General features: G+C 21.1%; 8 protein-coding genes across 8 annotated transcripts; 2 read left to right on the top strand and 6 right to left on the bottom strand.

The window, feature by feature from the left end:
• Positions 1 to 67: 67 nt before the first annotated feature.
• On the bottom strand, positions 68 to 1,213 carry SRAE_2000280200 (UPF0587 protein C1orf123; the record flags this gene model as incomplete). Its single annotated transcript, XM_024653914.1, has 4 exons — positions 68 to 327; positions 377 to 515; positions 569 to 658; positions 1,139 to 1,213. The coding sequence occupies 4 exons, from the start codon at positions 1,211 to 1,213 to the stop codon at positions 68 to 70; spliced, it is 564 nt and encodes a 187-aa protein (XP_024507344.1).
• Positions 1,214 to 1,487: 274 nt separating this feature from the next.
• Positions 1,488 to 3,629, top strand: SRAE_2000280300 (Ecdysone-induced protein 78C; the record flags this gene model as incomplete). Its single annotated transcript, XM_024653915.1, has 2 exons — positions 1,488 to 2,519; positions 2,913 to 3,629. The coding sequence occupies 2 exons, from the start codon at positions 1,488 to 1,490 to the stop codon at positions 3,627 to 3,629; spliced, it is 1,749 nt and encodes a 582-aa protein (XP_024507345.1).
• A 336-nt stretch (positions 3,630 to 3,965) lies between these two features.
• SRAE_2000280400 (Marvel domain-containing protein) lies at positions 3,966 to 4,550 on the bottom strand (the record flags this gene model as incomplete). Its single annotated transcript, XM_024653916.1, has 2 exons — positions 3,966 to 4,079; positions 4,125 to 4,550. 2 exons carry the CDS (start codon positions 4,548 to 4,550, stop codon positions 3,966 to 3,968), a joined length of 540 nt encoding a protein of 179 aa, XP_024507346.1.
• A 1,237-nt stretch (positions 4,551 to 5,787) lies between these two features.
• SRAE_2000280500 (Zinc finger, RING-CH-type domain and Zinc finger, RING/FYVE/PHD-type domain-containing protein) lies at positions 5,788 to 7,582 on the bottom strand (the record flags this gene model as incomplete). The annotated part of the gene is made up of 6 exons (XM_024653919.1): positions 5,788 to 6,011; positions 6,060 to 6,124; positions 6,179 to 6,399; positions 6,952 to 7,262; positions 7,323 to 7,377; positions 7,466 to 7,582. 6 exons carry the CDS (start codon positions 7,580 to 7,582, stop codon positions 5,788 to 5,790), a joined length of 993 nt encoding a protein of 330 aa, XP_024507347.1.
• Positions 7,583 to 13,370: 5,788 nt separating this feature from the next.
• On the bottom strand, positions 13,371 to 14,236 carry SRAE_2000280600 (Hypothetical protein; the record flags this gene model as incomplete). The annotated part of the gene is made up of 2 exons (XM_024653920.1): positions 13,371 to 13,781; positions 13,844 to 14,236. The coding sequence occupies 2 exons, from the start codon at positions 14,234 to 14,236 to the stop codon at positions 13,371 to 13,373; spliced, it is 804 nt and encodes a 267-aa protein (XP_024507348.1).
• Positions 14,237 to 14,740: 504 nt separating this feature from the next.
• Positions 14,741 to 15,772, bottom strand: SRAE_2000280700 (Hypothetical protein; the record flags this gene model as incomplete). Its single annotated transcript, XM_024653921.1, has 5 exons — positions 14,741 to 14,787; positions 14,906 to 14,913; positions 15,012 to 15,349; positions 15,402 to 15,667; positions 15,724 to 15,772. The coding sequence occupies 5 exons, from the start codon at positions 15,770 to 15,772 to the stop codon at positions 14,741 to 14,743; spliced, it is 708 nt and encodes a 235-aa protein (XP_024507349.1).
• Positions 15,773 to 16,831: 1,059 nt separating this feature from the next.
• SRAE_2000280800 (PUR-alpha/beta/gamma, DNA/RNA-binding family and Globin-like domain-containing protein) lies at positions 16,832 to 17,660 on the top strand (the record flags this gene model as incomplete). The annotated part of the gene is made up of 2 exons (XM_024653922.1): positions 16,832 to 17,156; positions 17,200 to 17,660. 2 exons carry the CDS (start codon positions 16,832 to 16,834, stop codon positions 17,658 to 17,660), a joined length of 786 nt encoding a protein of 261 aa, XP_024507350.1.
• Positions 17,661 to 17,737: 77 nt separating this feature from the next.
• On the bottom strand, positions 17,738 to 19,766 carry SRAE_2000280900 (Ubiquitin-like modifier-activating enzyme ATG7; the record flags this gene model as incomplete). Its single annotated transcript, XM_024653923.1, has 2 exons — positions 17,738 to 19,590; positions 19,637 to 19,766. The coding sequence occupies 2 exons, from the start codon at positions 19,764 to 19,766 to the stop codon at positions 17,738 to 17,740; spliced, it is 1,983 nt and encodes a 660-aa protein (XP_024507351.1).
• Positions 19,767 to 19,902: the final 136 nt, after the last annotated feature.

The following is a 19,902-nucleotide window of genomic DNA, read 5'->3' on the forward strand; positions in this document are numbered from 1 at the left end:
TATCATTTAAAAAAAAAAAACAGAAATTTATTTTGAATTTTACTTTGTTAATTATTCTTTAAATTATTCATTTTTTAATGACAGAAAATTTTGATTCTATCTCTGATATCTCTACACATCTTTCCATTTTCTCATCGTATTCTGTCCATAAGCTTTCTGATAAATCAACATCTTCAAACACTATTCCACTGTCAGCAGCTACTGCGACCCAGTGATTTCTGAAATCAAATGCCGTTGGTTCAATTCCACGACAGTCAAACTCGACAATTGTCTGATATTCTTCATTTTTCTCTGAGGTGTATTCCTTAAAGGAATTACTTATAATTTCTAAAAACAATCACATGTACTAGTAACACTTAATTAAAAAAGTAATTACCTAAGGTATTTTGCCTTCCACATAATGAACATTTTTCAACTAAATGGCATTCACTTCTTCCTTTAGTTGTTTCTTGGGTTTCTTCGAAAACGACATATTTCCATTTGTTCTCCTCTTCTCCACAGCTTGAACATTTTAACTATGAAAGAAAAAACAAATCAGCAATGTTAAAAAAAAGTATTTCAAACTTACCTTAAGATACCATCGAAACGATCCATTATCATCAACATGAAGTTTATCAATTCCATTTAAATTGCATTTTATTTGTAAAGCGAAAACTGGCTAAACATATAATGTTTGTCACATAAAAAAAACTAATTGATAAAAACTTACCATGATTATTTGGTATTAAAGAATGATTTTTTTTTCTATAATAAACATATTTCCAAAAAATTCTTTTAGAAGAGAGTAATTTTATAATTTGACAAATAAAAATACAGTAATTATATTTGATATAAATTATATTTCTAATTTTTTTTTACATGTATAAATTATCCAATAGTAAATGATAAAGAATTTTTTTTTTTTAATCAACGACATCTTCATCATCAGGTTACTAAAGTTCAATCACTAACAAAGTTTTCCCTCTACCCTTGATGCCCCCTACAGTGGAGTCTGAGGAATCATTATTAACCCCTACTATTACATAATATCTTGAAGCTTTAACTATGTCAGAATATATCTAAGTAGATATACAAACATTTCTCTACATAGATATATCTTGAGAAGTAACCTTAAAAGTTTGGCCCTCTATGTTCATACAGTTATAGGAGTAAAAGTATTATAAAATTTATTTATAGCAAGGCACATACAATCAGCTTGACAGTTCTGTCGCATTTTCTTTTTTTCTATCAATTGGCGTTTTCCTTTTGAAGTTAAAGGCGTGTCATGATGACCTGAGCTAGAGGAAACCTTTACTTGTTGTTATGAATGGCCTATTACGTAAGGTAAATGAACAGGTCAATCTAAAAAAATTGCCATTTTATTTCACCTATTCTAAAAAGTGAAAATTCTTTTTATTATACTTTATTAATTGTGTATATGTTTTGATACATTTAATTTGTAAATAATTTCTACTTTATAATATTTTAATTACTTATTTATTTTGATTATGAATTCTGATCCTAATCAGACTACTCTTCAGCAACCTATGTTATCAAATGATTCTAATTTTGTTAATCAAATGTTAAATAATCAGATGTTAAATAATCCTATGATGAATGGTGCTTTTATTAATTTTCCTCAATCATTACCACAATTTCAATTTCCATTTAATAGTCCATTACCTTTTCAACAACAACATTTTCAACAACAACAACAGGTATGGCATAAACTTATGGCACAGAATAATGGAATGGCAATGATGGGACAATTAAATCAAGGAACAGGAAATAATATTCCTCCACAACAAATGTTTAATCATCCAAATATTATTGGTAAAAAAATTGATACTGACAGAGATTCTGGAAATGAAAGTACTACTATGTCTCCAAATAATAGTTCTTCATCATTGTCTAACTCTCCCACATCAATGCCATCAAGGTCAGATTCTTTTTCTATTGCAAAATTGACAACAGACAAAGAAAATATTAATAAAAATAATTGTAATGAGGAAAAAAATATTGAAACAGAAAAAAATATTAAAAAAGAAGAAAAAGAAGAAAAAACTAAGGAAGAGGCAACAATTCATATTCCAACACCACTTAGACCAAGTACATCTTTGACAGAGATAAACAATTCTCAATGTTATTCTAAAACAGATAATGTTACTCCACAAAGACCAAAAGAATCTCCAAAAGGAATGTTTCAAAATAATATTCAAACTCCTAATACGTGTTCAATTCCTCAACAACAAATTATTTCTCCAATATTACCATATCAAATGTATCAATCAATGCCATTACCTCAAAATACTCCGGTAACCTCTTCAGCTCATCATATTCAACAACAACAACAATCAGGACCAATGAATGGAATGTTTCAACAACTTTCAATGCCACAATACTATCCACAGATGCTTCAACAAGGATCTGGAACAGCGTTAGATATAATGAATAGTAGTGGAATGAATGAATTATGTAAAGTTTGTGGTGATAAATCTTCCGGGTATCATTATGGTGTTCAATCATGTGAAGGTTGTAAAGTATGTTTTATTTTTAATTTTAAAAATAATATCTTTTTTATTTTTTTTAAATTTGAACTAGTATGACAATTTTTTTTTATATCTCTTAATCCATTTTGACCTTTATTTAATTGAAAAGTTTATTTTTGGAGGGTTATAGTATCTTTGTATTTTTCTTATATAAGAATACAAAAAAAAAAGACATCTGGATAGGTGTTAGTTATTTAATTAACTCTTTACCTGCCATTTCGTTAGAAGAAAGCTTTAATAGTAAAAAAGTTTGTGTTTTTAAGATGCTTGTAGTAATTAATTATGTGTATAAATTATAATAAGACAATATGTCAGGTCAAATTATTTTAAAATTATAATAAAAAAGATTAGCATTATTAATTAGTTTTTTCTTATTTTTTTTAGGGATTCTTTCGTAGAAGTGTCCAAGGTAAAGGAAGTTATCAATGTCATAAAAAGAATGATTGTATGGTTAGTAGAAATACAAGAACTCGTTGTCAGGCTTGTAGATTTAATAGATGCTTAGCTGTTGGAATGTTAAAAGAGACTGTTCGTGGAGAAAAGTGTCGTAAAAGAAAAGCTAAGGAAGATGATAGGGAAGAAGATATACAAGACACAAGAGAAGCAATGAATATTTCAAATATTGTTATAAGTGCATATAAAGAAATTTTTCCAAATGACATTGTTTTAAATGATAGAAATATTGTCATAATTAAGATTAAAGAATTGCTAAAAAGAATTAGTAATTTTGATGCTGTACCTGAGGCAGACATTGATAAACTGATAAATTATGGGTTAAGTGCATTTTTAATTCTAAGAACGGTGTTTCAAAAATCTGATTCTTCACCAATTATTGGAAACAAAACAATAATAGTAAAAAAATTTAAAAATGGTATAGATTTTGATACTATAGGTGAAGAATGTCTTCCAATATTATCAGTAATTTCAGTATGTCAACCCCACACTCCAAGTTTAGAAAGAGAAGATATTGTAGATGAGTTGCGTATAAAGTTATCAGAATCTTTACAGATTCTTTTACTTGCAAAAGACAATGTAAACAGTTCACTTTCAATGGATGTGTATACTAGATTATTATACAAGATAACAGATTTATATAAATGAAATGTATTAATATTAGCATTATTACGGTTAAAAGGCATAATTGTTACAAAGAAATAATTTTTAAATCACTTTTTTTATTTATACTTTGTGATTAGTGTCATTAATATTGGTTTAATTTAAATAAATTTGTTTTAATATAATTTTTTTTTATTTTAATACTTTTTTTCTTTAAAAATAAAATTTTTAGATTTTTAAAATATAATAATTATTTGAAAGTAAACGTTAGTACAGTAAATTAATTAATTAAAATTATTAATTTTAAAAAGTTTAATCAAAAAGTATTAAATGTTTTTTTATATATAAAAGAAAATTTTTTTTGTAAGTATTATATATTTTTTATACATTTTGAGCATTAATGTTTCCACCAACAGCTTTTTCTCCTTTTTTCCATGATAAAAATTTCAAATAACAATCAAATGCATATGCAACCATTGCACAAAATGCAAAAAACTTAAAAAAAAAGTAATTAAAAGTTAATTTATTTAATTAACTTACACTTGCTATAGCCCACCCTGCACTTAATTTATATTGCATAGATGCTAATGCTAAAGCTGATCCTGCTAAGAAGAAAAACATAGAAAACATAAAACAATATACCATTTCAGAAACAATCCAAGGAACATTGGTAAATTTATCAACAACATGAAATAGATAGAAGATTAAAAGGATTGTTGTTATCATTAATCCAACCGAAGAAACAAAAGAAGCCCAGGTGGCACCATTATAGTAATAGGGACCACCTCCAATAACAGTAATAAATGTCAAAAAGCAAAGTGCTATTTCTATACATTTTAACATTCCAGATAATGTTTTAAGGTAATCCAAATCTAAATGAATACCCGATAAATCTGGTCCACTATAAACAACTCTTGGTTCAGTTTGATATGTTCTTCCATAGGTAACAGTTCTTTCTTGATACATTTTTAATTAGAAATAATTAATTTACTATAACACCAAATATAATTTTATAATAGTATTTAAAAAAGTTATTCTTCCACTAGAACATTAAACAACGAAAAGAAAAGATATTTATTTTGTTAACAATATCAACTTAATCAATAGTAAATTTATTTCCCTCATTTAAAGTAAATTATTTATAAATACCTTAAGATAATTTTGATTTTATTTTGTTTATTTCTTTTTCTCTTAGTTTAAATCATTTTGGTGTAGGCGTTTTCATTTTATTTATTTGATTTTACATATATCCTCTTAATCATTTAACAATATGTAGTAATTTTATTATCTTTTAAATAATAAGTAATGTTACATTAAAAAAAAACTTTATAAATTTCAATACTATGAATTTTTTTTTTAAAATAACAAATTATATTTTAATCACAATTTGAACATAATTTCAAGTAAAATTGTTTAATATTTTTAAAGATTAATTTACTTGAAAAAAAAAATAACATTTGTTAAATTATAAATATTTTATTACAAAAATGATATCTTATTTATAGAGATATCAAATATTCTATTTTTAAAAAAAAATTTTTATGGCCTAGAGAAATAATAATATTTATTCAATAAAAATAAAAAAAAAAAAGTAATCTTCTTAGAAAAATAAAAAATATTAGTTTATAATTTCGAGAATAATTGATGTCAATATTTGTTCAATAAAAATTTTTTTATTATCTATTTAATTTAATAAAAACAATTATAAATTATAAGATAAAATTTTGTGTATTTAAACTTTTCAAAAACTGTTGAAAAAAAAATTTTTTTTTTTGTATACATTGAGAAAGTAATGATAAAAATTTATTTAATCTATCTTAAATAATTTTTTATTTTAAAAATTACTTTTAATGTTATAAGATTTAGTTTATGAAGAAAAAAAAATATTTGATTGTTAATTAAAATGATAAAATTTTATGAAATGCCTTTGATCACATAAATATTCATACATTAAATTTTAAAAAAGCATCAAATAAGGAAATGAAAATTTTATGATATCAATTTTATCAAAAAAAAAATTAATTAATTTTAATATTAAATTTTTATTTGATGGAATGTATACAATAAAATAATAAAATACTTATCTCATGTTTTAAAAATTAAAACTAATTTTTTTTTTATTTTCAATTATTGAAAATTGATTACAAAATATTCTACATTTTGTTAGAGATAAAAAAATTTTTTTATTATATAAAAGTAATGTTTACACCATTAAACAATCTACACCTGTATTTTCTTTTTCATCTCTCATTAATGATTTTCTATCTTGATCTTCTATATTCTTTGAAATAGAAGTTTTTAAGATCTTTCTTTCATTTTCTTCTAACGTCCTTATTGTCCAGTTGCGGTTTGCCCAAAAAAATTGAATAATCAACTTGAAAACCGTATTCTCAGCTTTATATTGTGTAAAAAGTGCCATAAAAAATGCTATAAAAAGGAGAACCGTAGAGATGAGGACAATCAACTCAGCTTCACTTAATCCTGGAGCTATAAGCATAAGTTTACTATTTACTTTACCACCAAAACCTCCATTTCCTTCACTGGAGGCAATAATTTTAGATGGTGAGTGAAGTGAAGTAGACCTGTAGACATACTGTTTTTCTGTTATCTTTAAATAGTTACACGCAATTGCAGCACACAAGATCATTATAAAAAGTAATAATATAAAAAGGATATTTAAAATTTTATCTGAAAATGATAATGTTGGGAGGTGAATTCTCCTTAATTTTAATATACTTCCTGTTTGATATATATGACCACATAATTCACATGATGGTATTGAAAATAAACAACGTGGTGACAATTCAAGCCACTTCTAAAAAAAAATAATTTTAAAATAAAATATATATTTTTTAATATTTATCTTTAGAAATAACATTAATTTCTTGTAATGCCTTTTATACATAATTGTTAAATGGTTTTTAAAATTTCCATTAGAAATATTGTTTTTAAAACAAAGTATTTTTTCTTTCATCAATTAAATATATTTATTTCTTAAAAGCATACTTTTTTTTAATATTTTATTATACATTCTTTTTTTTTATCTATATACTAAATATATCAATTCTTTGTTTACAATAAATTTTTTAATTTTATATTCTTAATTCTTGTATATTGTATATTAAAAAAAAAAAACATTTTCTATAGGGTATAATTTATTTTTTTATATTTGTAAAAAAAAATAATATCTAGAAATTGTAGATTTTGTTTTGTATTAAAAATTAATTGTTTTAATATTCTATGCTTATTTTATTATATTATATTTCCCTATATTATATTCCCTATAGATAATAAAATTTTTTGATAAACTTCATATTTTTTATTATTTAAAAAAAAATATATATTTTTTTTTTCTTGAAAAACTTACTGCAAGGCAACTTAAATGTATATATTTCATTGTTCCGGAACATCGACACGGAGCAATCAAAGGACTTTTTTTGGTGGCTTCCAAAGAATGACATATCCTACAACAAAATATACTTTGTCCTTCAATTTCTAACTCTTTATTATTTGTGATACTTTGTATTAGTGATAAATTAAGATTTTGATTGAATGGTAGAACTCCTTCTTTTTTATTACGAATATTGACATTATTACTATTTTCAGGTGTTTTTAATTTATTAACAGAGGCATTATTTATGGGTATTTTTTTATTTTTACCCCCACCATTTCTGTCATCTAAATAAAATAATTTTAAAAAAAAAATGTTACATCATACATTAACAAAAGTTAATTTACCTTCTGTAAAATATGACTTAACAGTAATTTTTACCAAGTCATTAGAGGTATTTGACTAAAAAATAAAATATATTAGCAATAATTTATCAAAAAAAAGGTAAAAAGTAAAAAATAAAAAAAAATTTTTTGTTAAAAAATAATACCTTTTCCATATACATTGAGGCTACCTCTTCTTTATTAATAAAAACTTCTTCCTCAGAATCATTTTTCTCATTAATAGTATCAATTTGATGATCAGAAACAGTAATATTGTTATTCATACTCTGATGCTAACTAAGCTCACCATCAAAAAAATAAGAAAGAGAATAGAAAATGAAGTACAGAAATGTTATTGTTACTAAAAATAATAATAAATAAATAAATAAAAGTTATCAATCATCTATGTTACATATATATATATATATATATATATCAATATAAATATTATTTACATTAAAAAAAAGTAACATAAATAAAAAAAAAATTAAGGTATTACAATAATATGAAGGATAAAGAAAAAAATAATAATAATAATATATAAAAAAAAATATTATTATGTTTTTTTTTTTTTGTAAAATTTGATTATATTTTTAACTATTTATATATAAATATATCTATTAAAAGTACAAATATATAATTGCCATCTTGTATTCTTTGTGAATATTTATAAATAGAAAGGTTAATGTAAAGTTATAATAATTAGAAATAAAAAATAACAATGATTAAATAATAATAATAAAATTTTTGTTTATATCTTTAAAGAATAAAGAAATTTTAAAAAGATAATACAAAAGTACATAGGAATAAATTTATAGAATTGATTACTTAATAATAAAAAGTTAATTATTTATCAAGTTATAAAAGCAATATTTTTATTTTATTATTTAAAAATATTTATTTAAAGAAAAAAAATTTTTTTTTCTATTTTTATTATCTTTTAAAATAATAATAATTAAAATTTTGAGGAAAAATATTGATATTAAAAGTAATAAAACATAAATTAAATATATACAAAAAAAAAGAAAAGAAAACAAACTACGATTTATACGGAAATAAGGCCTAATTCACATATATTAAAAATGTTTTGGTTAAAGTTATGAAAACAATCAACAAAAAAAAAAAAAAAACGTTTATATAATATAGGGGATAAAAAGAGGAATTATATAATAATATTATATGTTAATAGATGTATGTTTTTTTTTATGTTTAAATATGTTTTTCTGCACACATTTATACAACAGAAGATAGAACAGTAGTAAAAATACATGGTGTGACAAATGATATATGTAATTGTATAATGATTTCAATACTCTTTAAAAGTTATCTTTTATTTAAATTTAAATTTTCTTTTTCTATAACATTTATTTATTCAATTACTTTATATTATTAACATTTGCCATTATAAAAAGAATAATTTTTGTAATTATTAAAATTAATTGAAAATAAAAATTAAGAGAAATTATTATTAAAATAGATAAAATATATATATATAAATGCTATAATGAAAGGGAATCTAAAAGTTAATTAAGATACCTTTTGTTATAATAAAATAGATAACTCATTGAAAAATAATAATATATATATTTATTTATATGGATGGATAGATTTATAGATGTGTTATATATATATATATATATATATTATAAATAATATTAATAAACAATAAGATAAAAGAATTTTTACCGCACCTATAAATATAATCATAAAACTTTTTAAAAAGATATTGTTTCATAACCATAAAAAGAAATATTTATTGTTTGGTTAATAATAAAAAGTCAAGACAAAGTATTTTAAAGATGAAAGAAAATTTTATTAAATTTTTTTTTTCTTTATTTTTCTTTTTATAATAATAGAAAGTAAAAGTTAGAATTTAGGAGAAAAATTTATTAAAATATATGACAAATTGACAAGTACCATAAATTTAATTATGATTAGAAAAGAAAGTTTGATTGAGTATATTATTAGGTGACAACCACAAACATGTGAGTTTAATAAAGTGGACTTTTGGAGGATATATTTATCTTTTTTCGTTACATCTGTAATTGCAATTTGAAGAAGTAAATGTTAAATAATAACTTTTTGGCTTAATAGACAACTTTTACTATATATAAATATATATATATATATATATACATATAAATAAAGGATTTTTTTTTATCTATGATATAAATGTAAAAAAGATAAAGAAATTTAAAAATAAGTAAGTAGTTGTTATATTATTAAACTTTAAATATAATGAATTTTATTGAAAGAAAAAAGTTTTATTGTATGACAAAATTTTAAGATGTAAAAAAAAATAATAATAATAATAAATTTATATATACATATAATGAAGAATCCTTAAAATATATTTTAATAATTTTGTATTGTTATTTATATAAAAAGAAGTATATAATAAGTTTACTATTAAACTAAAAATTATTTAATACAAAGTTTTTTTCATAAAGAGTAATGATATATAATTATATGTTATGTTGAATAGTATATTATTATGAAAAAGAATATAAATCTTTGGTGGTTTATTCTTAAAAATAAAAATAAGGACATTCTAATTTAAATGAATTCAATTGTTATAATGTTATTTTGTTAAAAACATGACTCTCACTAAGTCTAATGATAGCCTATGATTGACCTTAAACAGATAATAATAATAAAAACATAAGAAATATATTTTAATTATTAGCTTTTGAGTAATTTTAATTTTAATGAGACAAGAAAAGAAAATCTATTGATAGCTTATTAGATTTCAATGAAAAAGTAGTAATATTATAATAATAAAATTACCAATATAAATAAAATTATATATAATAACCTTCTAGGATAAGAATATTAAAATATTTTATCTAAATCTTCTTTTAATATAATAATAATAACAAGAAGATGAAGAAAATTTAACAGCCCATCCGTTATAATTAAAGAAAAATATAATGGAACATCTAAAAATGTGGAAAGTGTATATTGAAAGAGGTGTTAGTTTAAGATAACACATGTTCCAAATACTTGAATGAGACTCTTTTATCTTAAATTATAATCATGAACCTTATCTTTTATAAATATAATACAGATGTTTTATTAACTAAGACATAATAACAAAAAAAAAACCCTGATCAGTAGATGTAAAGAAATTGTTTTCAAATCTTTTAAACATTAGTTTTTAAGAAAAATTAATATATATTATGATAACACTTATTGATATTTTAAAAATAAAAGTAGTAGTTTTAGTAGTAATAGTAGTATTAGCAGTAGCTGTAATAATAATAATAGTAGAGTAAAATGATATAAATAAATTATGAAAGCCTAAAAGAGTATCCTTAATATGCCATTAACTTATCAAATGTCTGTTGATTTATGAGTAGAAAAGTAGATAAAAAGACAAATATTTATTTGTAAATATACTTGATCATGTCGGTAATGAATATTTGAAGTATATATATATTATAAAAACTTTCATGATTTAAATAAAAAAAAAAGAAATTTAAATCTTTATGGTATAAAACAAAGATTTTATAATATAAAAAGGATAACAATTTAGGATAATAATAATCTTTTGATGTCCATGTGCATTAAATACCACTTAAAATAATTTTTAAATAAAAGAAAATAGAATATTAGCATAATGGAAATGACATAAATAATTATTCTTAACAACTTAAAAACTGTATTAATGCCAATGAAATGAATAATAATATTTTGAGACGACGATATCTGACAGAAGCATTATAAATTTAAAAAAAAAAAAAGATAAATGGTTATATCCCTCTTATCATCTTTTTATATCATAAATTTATATGTATATTAAGTTAATAACAAAAAAAGATTTCCATTTTTAAAAAAGTCTTATCTTAACGCTTTAGAAAAGAAACTTTAATAATACTACTATATAAATATTTTGATAATTTATTAAAAATATAATTCAACTATATGACAAAAAAATGTTACAAATTTTAAAAATATAATAAAAAGATATATTTTAAATTTTATAAGCTTTTTTTTTTTTGTTTTAAAAAGCTCTCAATTTAAAAATATTTTGAAAATATATGTATATATAAATAAATTGAAAATAACAAGAAAATTAAATAATGACATATCAAAAAAATAAAGAAAAAAATTTGTTCAATTTTTTTAATGATGTATTTTGTTAGCAAGAAATGACTCTCTTTTTTTTTTACTATCATTCTTTTTATTATACCATATATTTTTATTTATTAATATAGAAAGTCTTACAAGAAATTTAATAGTAGTATGGTATGAGTAATTTTTATTAAAAATATTTAATAATTAAGTGGTAAAATAATTTATAATTTATTTTTATAATAGTTATAAGTGCCTCAATATGCTTTCAATTAATTTTAATTGGATTAATTATAATTTCTTGAAAAATTTAAATTCATTTATATAAAAAAAGATTCTTGAAATAATTTTTAGAAAAAAAAAATTATTTTAAAACTGTGACACTTTATTTTTTTTTTAAGATAATTTATTTTTTTTTAATTTTACCAATACCGTATATTTAAATTATAATTTGTTCCAAATTAAATTAATTTATATAACAAATTAATTTAATTGCTAATGATTTAATATATATATATAGTATTTTGAATACATTTGATTATCCTATATATATAACTGTCTTTAAATTTTTTTAAATTATCAAACAACAATAAAAAGTTTCATAAAAAAACAAAATTTTTCGCTTTTATCAGGAACCTTATTAATTTTTGAAGGTAATATTTAATTTAATCAAAATACTTCACCAATTCTTTTCAAATAAATTTAACCAAACAAAAGTACTAGAAAATTTTATACTACATATAAAAAAATAAATTCAATTATCAAAAGTTCAAAAATTAACATAAATGATCTCAAGTTTCATTAATACAAGTTTTATCTTTAAACATATCTACATCACATCATTTTATTCCTCTCACTTATTCCAATTACAAAAATATTAATTTAACTTAAATAATATAAAAATGTAAAAAAAAAATTTAATCATTTAATTAAATCATATATTTAATATACAAATAACATTTTAATGAGTAACATGTTGCAATTATTATAAAATAAATAATATAAGATATTAATTGGTTGTTTGGAAAAAAAATTTACTTATTCTTAATTAGTTTAGTTAATTATGTTGGTAAATATATTAAGAAAATTACTTGGAGCAAGGATAAAAAATGTTATAATTGATACATAATGATATCATAAAATAATCACATTATTAGATGTCATTTTATAAAAAAAATATATCAATTAAAGTCATAACTAACAAAGTGTTTACAATTTTTTATGATTTTATTTTTATTTATATATATAGTAAAATATATAGTAATAAAAAAACTAATTTATTATATTTATATTCTTATAACAATTAATTTTTTTTAACCAGATGTTTTATAATGATATTATGTGTATCAATTATTACAAACCTTTTTTGAAATAAAAAAAAAGCAATATTTTGTCAAATTTACGTTAATGACAATACTTATTACATAAAGTTATTAATTATTATTTACTTTTAAAAATTATATATTTTTAGTATCGTTACTTTATATTAAGAATAAAGTTAATTTTAATATTTTGTTGCATGGTAATATTTAAAAAAAAATGTTATATTATAAAAATATAAATGTTCTTTAAAGTATATAAAAGTTAACATTATATTTTAAAGTATGCCAACCATCTGTTCTAAATTAAAAACTATTAATATATCTTAAACATACAAAATGTACCTTAGTTAAAGATAACATTTTTAAATAAAAAAAAGGTTATTATAATTTAAAGAAATAAAATATGTAAATTATTTTTTTTTCAATTAAAATTAAATTTATTTGAAATGCATTATAAAGATTTATAGTCCATATTTGAAATTAAATTGCAAATAAAATAAATACATTCAAAATATTCAATTAAACTTTGATTGAGGAGAAAAATTTATATATTTAGATATGGTTTATTAAACAATTTTTTAATATTTATCAATTTTAAAAATGGAATTTTTTATTAATTTTATCTATTTATATATTATCAAAATAATAAAAAAAATTTTTTTTTCTAATAACTTTCTTATATTTCAAAATTAATAATATTAATTTTTTCTTGTTTCTTTTTATGTATACAATTTCCATCATAAAATTTTAAATTTTTAATATCATTTATTTTCATACTTTTATTAGAAATAAGACCGGCACTATGTAATTTACATAAATTTTTCCAAAATTGACATTCATCTTCATTACATTTACAGATAGTTGTATAATTAAATGAATTTGTAATATTTCCACCTGAGCGTACGATACCTTCGCTATACTCAATTTTTTCTTCATAACGTATATCAAAACAACAATTGTCTATTATTCGAATAGTTGGTGTTTTTTGTTTAATTGAAATCATTGCTTTAACAAAGTCATAACCCGAATCACAAGGTGTTGGGTTAACTTCAATTAACGATATATTTGACAAGTACTCAATTAATTTCTATAAATAGAAGGTATAAATTTTTTTTTAAATAAATAATAAAAATAATAATTATAAGTTACATGTAATGATTCACAGGGAGCAATATCATCAAAGCTACAATTTGTAAATCGAAGTATCTGAACATCATTATTTTTTTCTTTACCAAATGATAAAAAGTATGGGCAAAGTGTTGGGTACATATTTATTTTGTCAAAATGTATCATACTTAATGTTGATGTTGAATTTATAATATACTGTAACAATGAATCTATTGATAATTCTATATCATCAGTTAAATAAATATAATTTCTTATAAAAAGTAACTTTTTAATTTGTCTTGATATTCTTTCAAGTAATGGTTTGATAAAATTTTTGATATGTCCAAAAATATCATTTCCAGAGGTAAAACTTTTAACAAAACAATTACCAGCAATAGAGTAGATGACCTTGGTATCTAATATATCAACAACCATAGTAGAATTAACATCTACGTTTAGAGATTGATAAGAAGAACATAAACTTGTACTTCTCATAAATTTATTACATAATTCTATATTTTTTCTATCCTCAATTAAATTAATATTTTTTATAATATTTTTAAGTAGAAAATAATTATTTAATACAATTTCTTTACAATCATTAGCCATATCTTATAATAATGGTTTTTAAAAATTTTGTCTTCTTTTTATTTCTAAAAAATTTAAAATTATTTTAAAATTAAAAAGAGGCGGAAGTGAGTATATATAAAAGAGAAAAAGAGTAAAAAAGAAACAAGTTTAAATATGTTATATTATCAGATTATAATTAATTTTTACCACATTTTTCGTTTTATTTTTGATTTATTTTTTGGATAAATAAAAAGAAATAAATTTTTTGATTAAAGTTTATAAAAGAAAAAAATTTTTATATAATATAATAATAAAATATATTAAAACATACCTTATTATAATATTATTATTATTTTTTTCAATTTAAAATTACCCATTTATATTTCTTTCTCTTTTTTTTTGTTGCGGCTTTTCTACTATAAATATATCGAAGTTAATAATATTTGAATATGGTCAAGGTTAGCTATATTTTTATGATATTAATTGAAATACTTCAAGTACCATTTTTATTAGTTTAATTAATAAACTATATACCTTTTAACCTATAAACATTGGGTTGGCTCGATTATTTATTAATCTTGAAATAATTTTTTCTTTTGGAATACCAAACATATTTATACTAGGCATCTTATGACCATACTGTATATGACGATCAGCATAAAAATTTATATAATTAAGATTCTGAATAAATCTTTCCTGTGGATCTGATAATATTAATGGAAAATCAACATTTTCATTGACAAGTGCAAGTGCACGAGATTTTTGTATAGCATGTACATTAATATCAAATTTTTCATTAACACCAACAATTGGAATATCACTAAAAACAGCTGTTTCAGACATTTTTTTAAGATCAAATTCTCCTCCAATATTAAATGAATTTATTAATGGTTGCATCTGCCCATCCTGTTTAATTAATGGTAAATCAGCAAAATCATCAAAATTTTCTTTAATTTTTAAAAGATAATTATTAATACCCTAAAAAAAAATTTTAAAAAGTTATTATATTTAAATAAAAAAAATTTCATACACTTATTCCATAACCAAAACCCCATGAATCAGAGATATCCTCATTATAACCAACTGAAACACTATTTGTAAATGGATCAAAAGTAGCTTTTCCCTCAAAGTCAGCCTTTTGTCCTGGTAAAGATATTCCTCTAATAAGTTGTGGTTTTCCATCATTTTGATTACCTGAAACTTTTAAATTTGGCATAAATAGTCCTGATCTTTCATCTGTTGCTCCAGTAGGTAATTTTAATAAACCTAATCCTCGAGGTCTATTTCTTAATTGTCCTACAAAATTTAATGAAAAAAAAAGATCTAAATTTACAGTAAATATATTAACATACCATTAATACAATTAATAGATATCAAAATTACCAAAACTACAAAGAACATCCAATATATTTTAAAAATTGAAAGTAAACTTAAAAACTTTGTTTAATAATGTTATCTTTTAATGACAATAATTATATATACAACTTTTATAATTATATTGAAAAGTTTTACAATAATAATAATGTGTAATTAAATGATCCAATTACCTATATTAATAAAAACTAAAAAATCATAACACCTTCTTAATATAATAATATTTATTTTTAATCATCAAATAGCTTAACATAAAAAGTAAAAATATTTTAAACATTAAAAATTAAAGTAATTTTTATTAATTCTTGATTGATAAATCTTTTTAAAAATGTAACATCATTTTAATTATATATAATATAAAAAAAAAAGAAAAAATTTTTATATAAAATATAACTTAAAATAATTTATTTTTACAACTGGAATTTGATTCTTTCAAAATTTACTTATCTTATCAATCAAATTATTAAAATCTGAAGACAGACCATTGATTAAAATAAATTAAATTTCACTTATCAATTTTTTTTTCTATGTCAATCTTTATTTTGTTAATATTAAAAAGTAACAATTCATTTTTTTTTTAAAATTTTTTAAAAAAATGAAAAAAAAGATTTGTTTTTCTTATAAAACATATGTAAATCAAACATCAATATTTATACGTTGTAAGAGATATTCTTTGGGAAAAGCTATTTCCTGTGCCATGTGTATAAATGTTGTCAGAATACACATACATAAACTGATAATATTATATCAAAAATTGTTAGAGATTCACTTTTAATATGATAAAAAATTTACGCCATTACATAGATATTTACATATATGTATATATGTAATTTTATACAATTTTCAGGGTATTCTCTTGCCATGAAGATTTACTATATACATTTTTTTTTTTTCCATTATTCGATTAATGTATTTGTGAATATATATATATATTATTTGTATCTCTTCAAATACATAAACATATTTTTTTTTTAAAAAATCAATCTATTTTTTTTTATATCTATTTACATGTTAAAACAATTTTTTTAGAAAAAAAATTTTATAATATATATATATAGATATATATATATATAAAATTTATAGATTATGGTTGGAAGTAAGGGAAATAATAATTTTGGGGGAAAAAGAAATCGTACACGTGATAGTAAAAATTTATCTACTCAAAAAAAAGAAATGGATTCCCAACAAAAAGATAATAAAAATATTGAAAATATTATTCATTCCTATTATACAAGATCTTTTTCTTTTGGTTTTAAAAAATTTTACATTGATTTGTATAATTTTGAGGATGGTAAAGTAATGAAACTATCTGAAGTCTTTGGTGATAAACAACGTATATCTATTCATGTCCCAGTAAATGCTTTAGAGATGCTTATACAAAAACTTGATATATTTAATGATTATCATAATGGTATGTAATATATATTATATTAATAAATTTATTATTATTTTAGATACTCAATCTAATCATGAATCATTACAACAAACAATTGTTTTTAAAGGGCAACGTTTTGCATTATTATATGGTTCCAATGATAAAGGACCTATTGTTATAATATCTCAAGTATCAAAAATGGCTGGAACACATGCTCAAATAAAAATAAATCCAAATAATTTACCTAAATTTATTAAAGAGCTTACAGAAACATTGGATGATATTAATCCTGAAAATATAACTAGAAATACAATTCATTATCCTTGTTCTGGTATTGTTGAATGTAAAAATGAACCTAAAACATTTTTCATTGATCCTGTTGTTAGAGAAAATGAAAAATGTATAAGAATTTCACAATTAAAATTAAGAGAATCAAGTATAATGATGAATACAAATATTCATATACCATTTGAAGACTTAAATGAATTTAGAGATTCTCTTATTCAAGTTATTGAAGAATTAAACAATTTTAAACCTTAATAATTTATATTATAATATTATTCAATATTTTTAAGTATTTATCTTTTATATATAGTGGTTAAATTAAAATAACCTTACTACAAATCATCTTCACTCTCCAGACTAATGACATCTTCTTCATTCTTCTCAGCATTCTTTTGAATTAAACTAAGACCGGTCAATATTTCTAATTTCTCACGATTATTAATGATCTCTTTTATGTGTTGCCATTTCTCTTTTATTAAATCACAACTTTTGTACATTTCTATTACATTATCACCACAAGCAACACAATTTTTGTTTCTTTGATGAAACCATATTGATTGACTAAATCCAAATAAATTACCACGTAATTGATGGGGAACAGAACCAAGAAGGGATGCATTTTTATGATCATCCTTTGATATATGAGGTGCTCCACCCTTTAATGGATGTTGTTGTAATGATGCAAATAATTCAACTGCATTTCCAGCAGCATTCATTGAATTACCTGACCTTGTTACTGTACATTTCATATCTAAGGTTCTATCATTTATTGAATTTCCAGGTGATGTTATATCATTACAAAAATAACATCCTAACTTTTCACATGGTACTTCTGTTAATATATCTATCATAGAATTATCAGTATATGGAGAAAAATTTAAACCATGTCTTAATATAACATATGAATCAAAACCAATACCAACTGTTATTACTAATTTATTATATACGGCAGATATTAATGTAGGTAACCAGCGTGCTTCTTTACTATCAAGTAATAAAAATATTGTATCATGATTTTGAATTAACTCATCAAGTTTTGAAAAATCTTCAAAAGATTTTTCTACCTGTGATTCACCAATAATATGTCCAGGCATTGGAATATTTAAATTGATACCCTCAGTAATAGCATTTGGAATAATTTTTTTTAAAGCACTTGCTGCAGCAATAGCTTTATTTTTTCTTTCTATAGCATCATCTATTGTATATAGTGATTGCCTGGCAGGATTACTATAACTTACATTACCATTATCAACAAATGTTATATGTTTAACACCCCAACCAACTAAACCTCTAGCAATATTACATCCTAATGTACCACTACCAAGAAGGAGAACTTTATTTTTTGTAAAAATATCAACATCTAACTCTGGAACAAGTCTCCATTTAATTAATGATACATTTAATGAATTAGCCTGTTCAGCTATACTTAATGGATCCATTTGTCTTCTTAAATTAACATTATGAATATTTATACTTCCATCTCCTTTTTTTTCCCAACCAACAACTTTTTTAAATAATTCTTTTTTATTACTAAAATCCATTTCATCCCATTTAATTGTAGCAATTGTTGAAGGTACATTACCACAACGATAACTTAAAACTTTTATCTTATTTAATGGTTTAATTGTTATTGCTATAGCACATAATAAATTTCTTAATGGCCAACCAAATAAATTAATTTTTGTACTAGGACATTTATATATTAATGTTATATCATCAAATGATTCACCTTTAATTTCTAATTCTTTTAAAATATCTAAAGAACATATTGTACCCCCTGAATCAAGAACAAATGCCCAATCTTTAGGAACTTCTTTAAATGTAAATGGTAAATTATCTACTGTTTTAATTTCTCCAACAATTTGAAGATTTTTAAGAAAAACAAATGAAGGAATACAAGAAACATAATAATATTCATGTGATTTCAAGTCACCATATGTTAATAAAATAAAATTAAGTATTGATTTTGGATTATTCATCCAGTCCCATGATTCAACTATCTTTAAGTATAACTCTTCAGCAACCTTTTCTAAAGCACCTTTTTTGTTGAAAGACATTAAATCTTCAATTTTATTTAATGGATACATAATTCCCTCAATAACACATTCTTTAAAACTTCTAGGTTCATGATCAATATAACTACTCTCTGAAAATCTTAACTCTGGTTCAATACGTCTTTGACCAGCTATAAAAATACTATAAAATATTCAAAAATTTTACCTAAAACATACCATTTGAAAATGTACCAGTAATTTTAATAGGACTTTCATTAAGTTTCCATTCATTTAACTTTTTATCACTCCAATTACTAAAAAAAACTGGATCACATGATGTGACAAATGGCTGCACTTGAAAAATCATTGTTTTAATAATAACTTGTTCCTTAATACCTTTTATAAAAATTTACTTATTTAATCATAAAAGTAGAAATTAGCACATAATATTTTTATAATACTATAATGTCTATGTTTTTTTAGTAAATAACTATATAACATGA

This window comes from Strongyloides ratti (genome assembly GCF_001040885.1).
Source record: "Strongyloides ratti genome assembly S_ratti_ED321, chromosome : 2".
Lineage (NCBI taxonomy): Eukaryota > Metazoa > Nematoda > Chromadorea > Rhabditida > Strongyloididae > Strongyloides > Strongyloides ratti.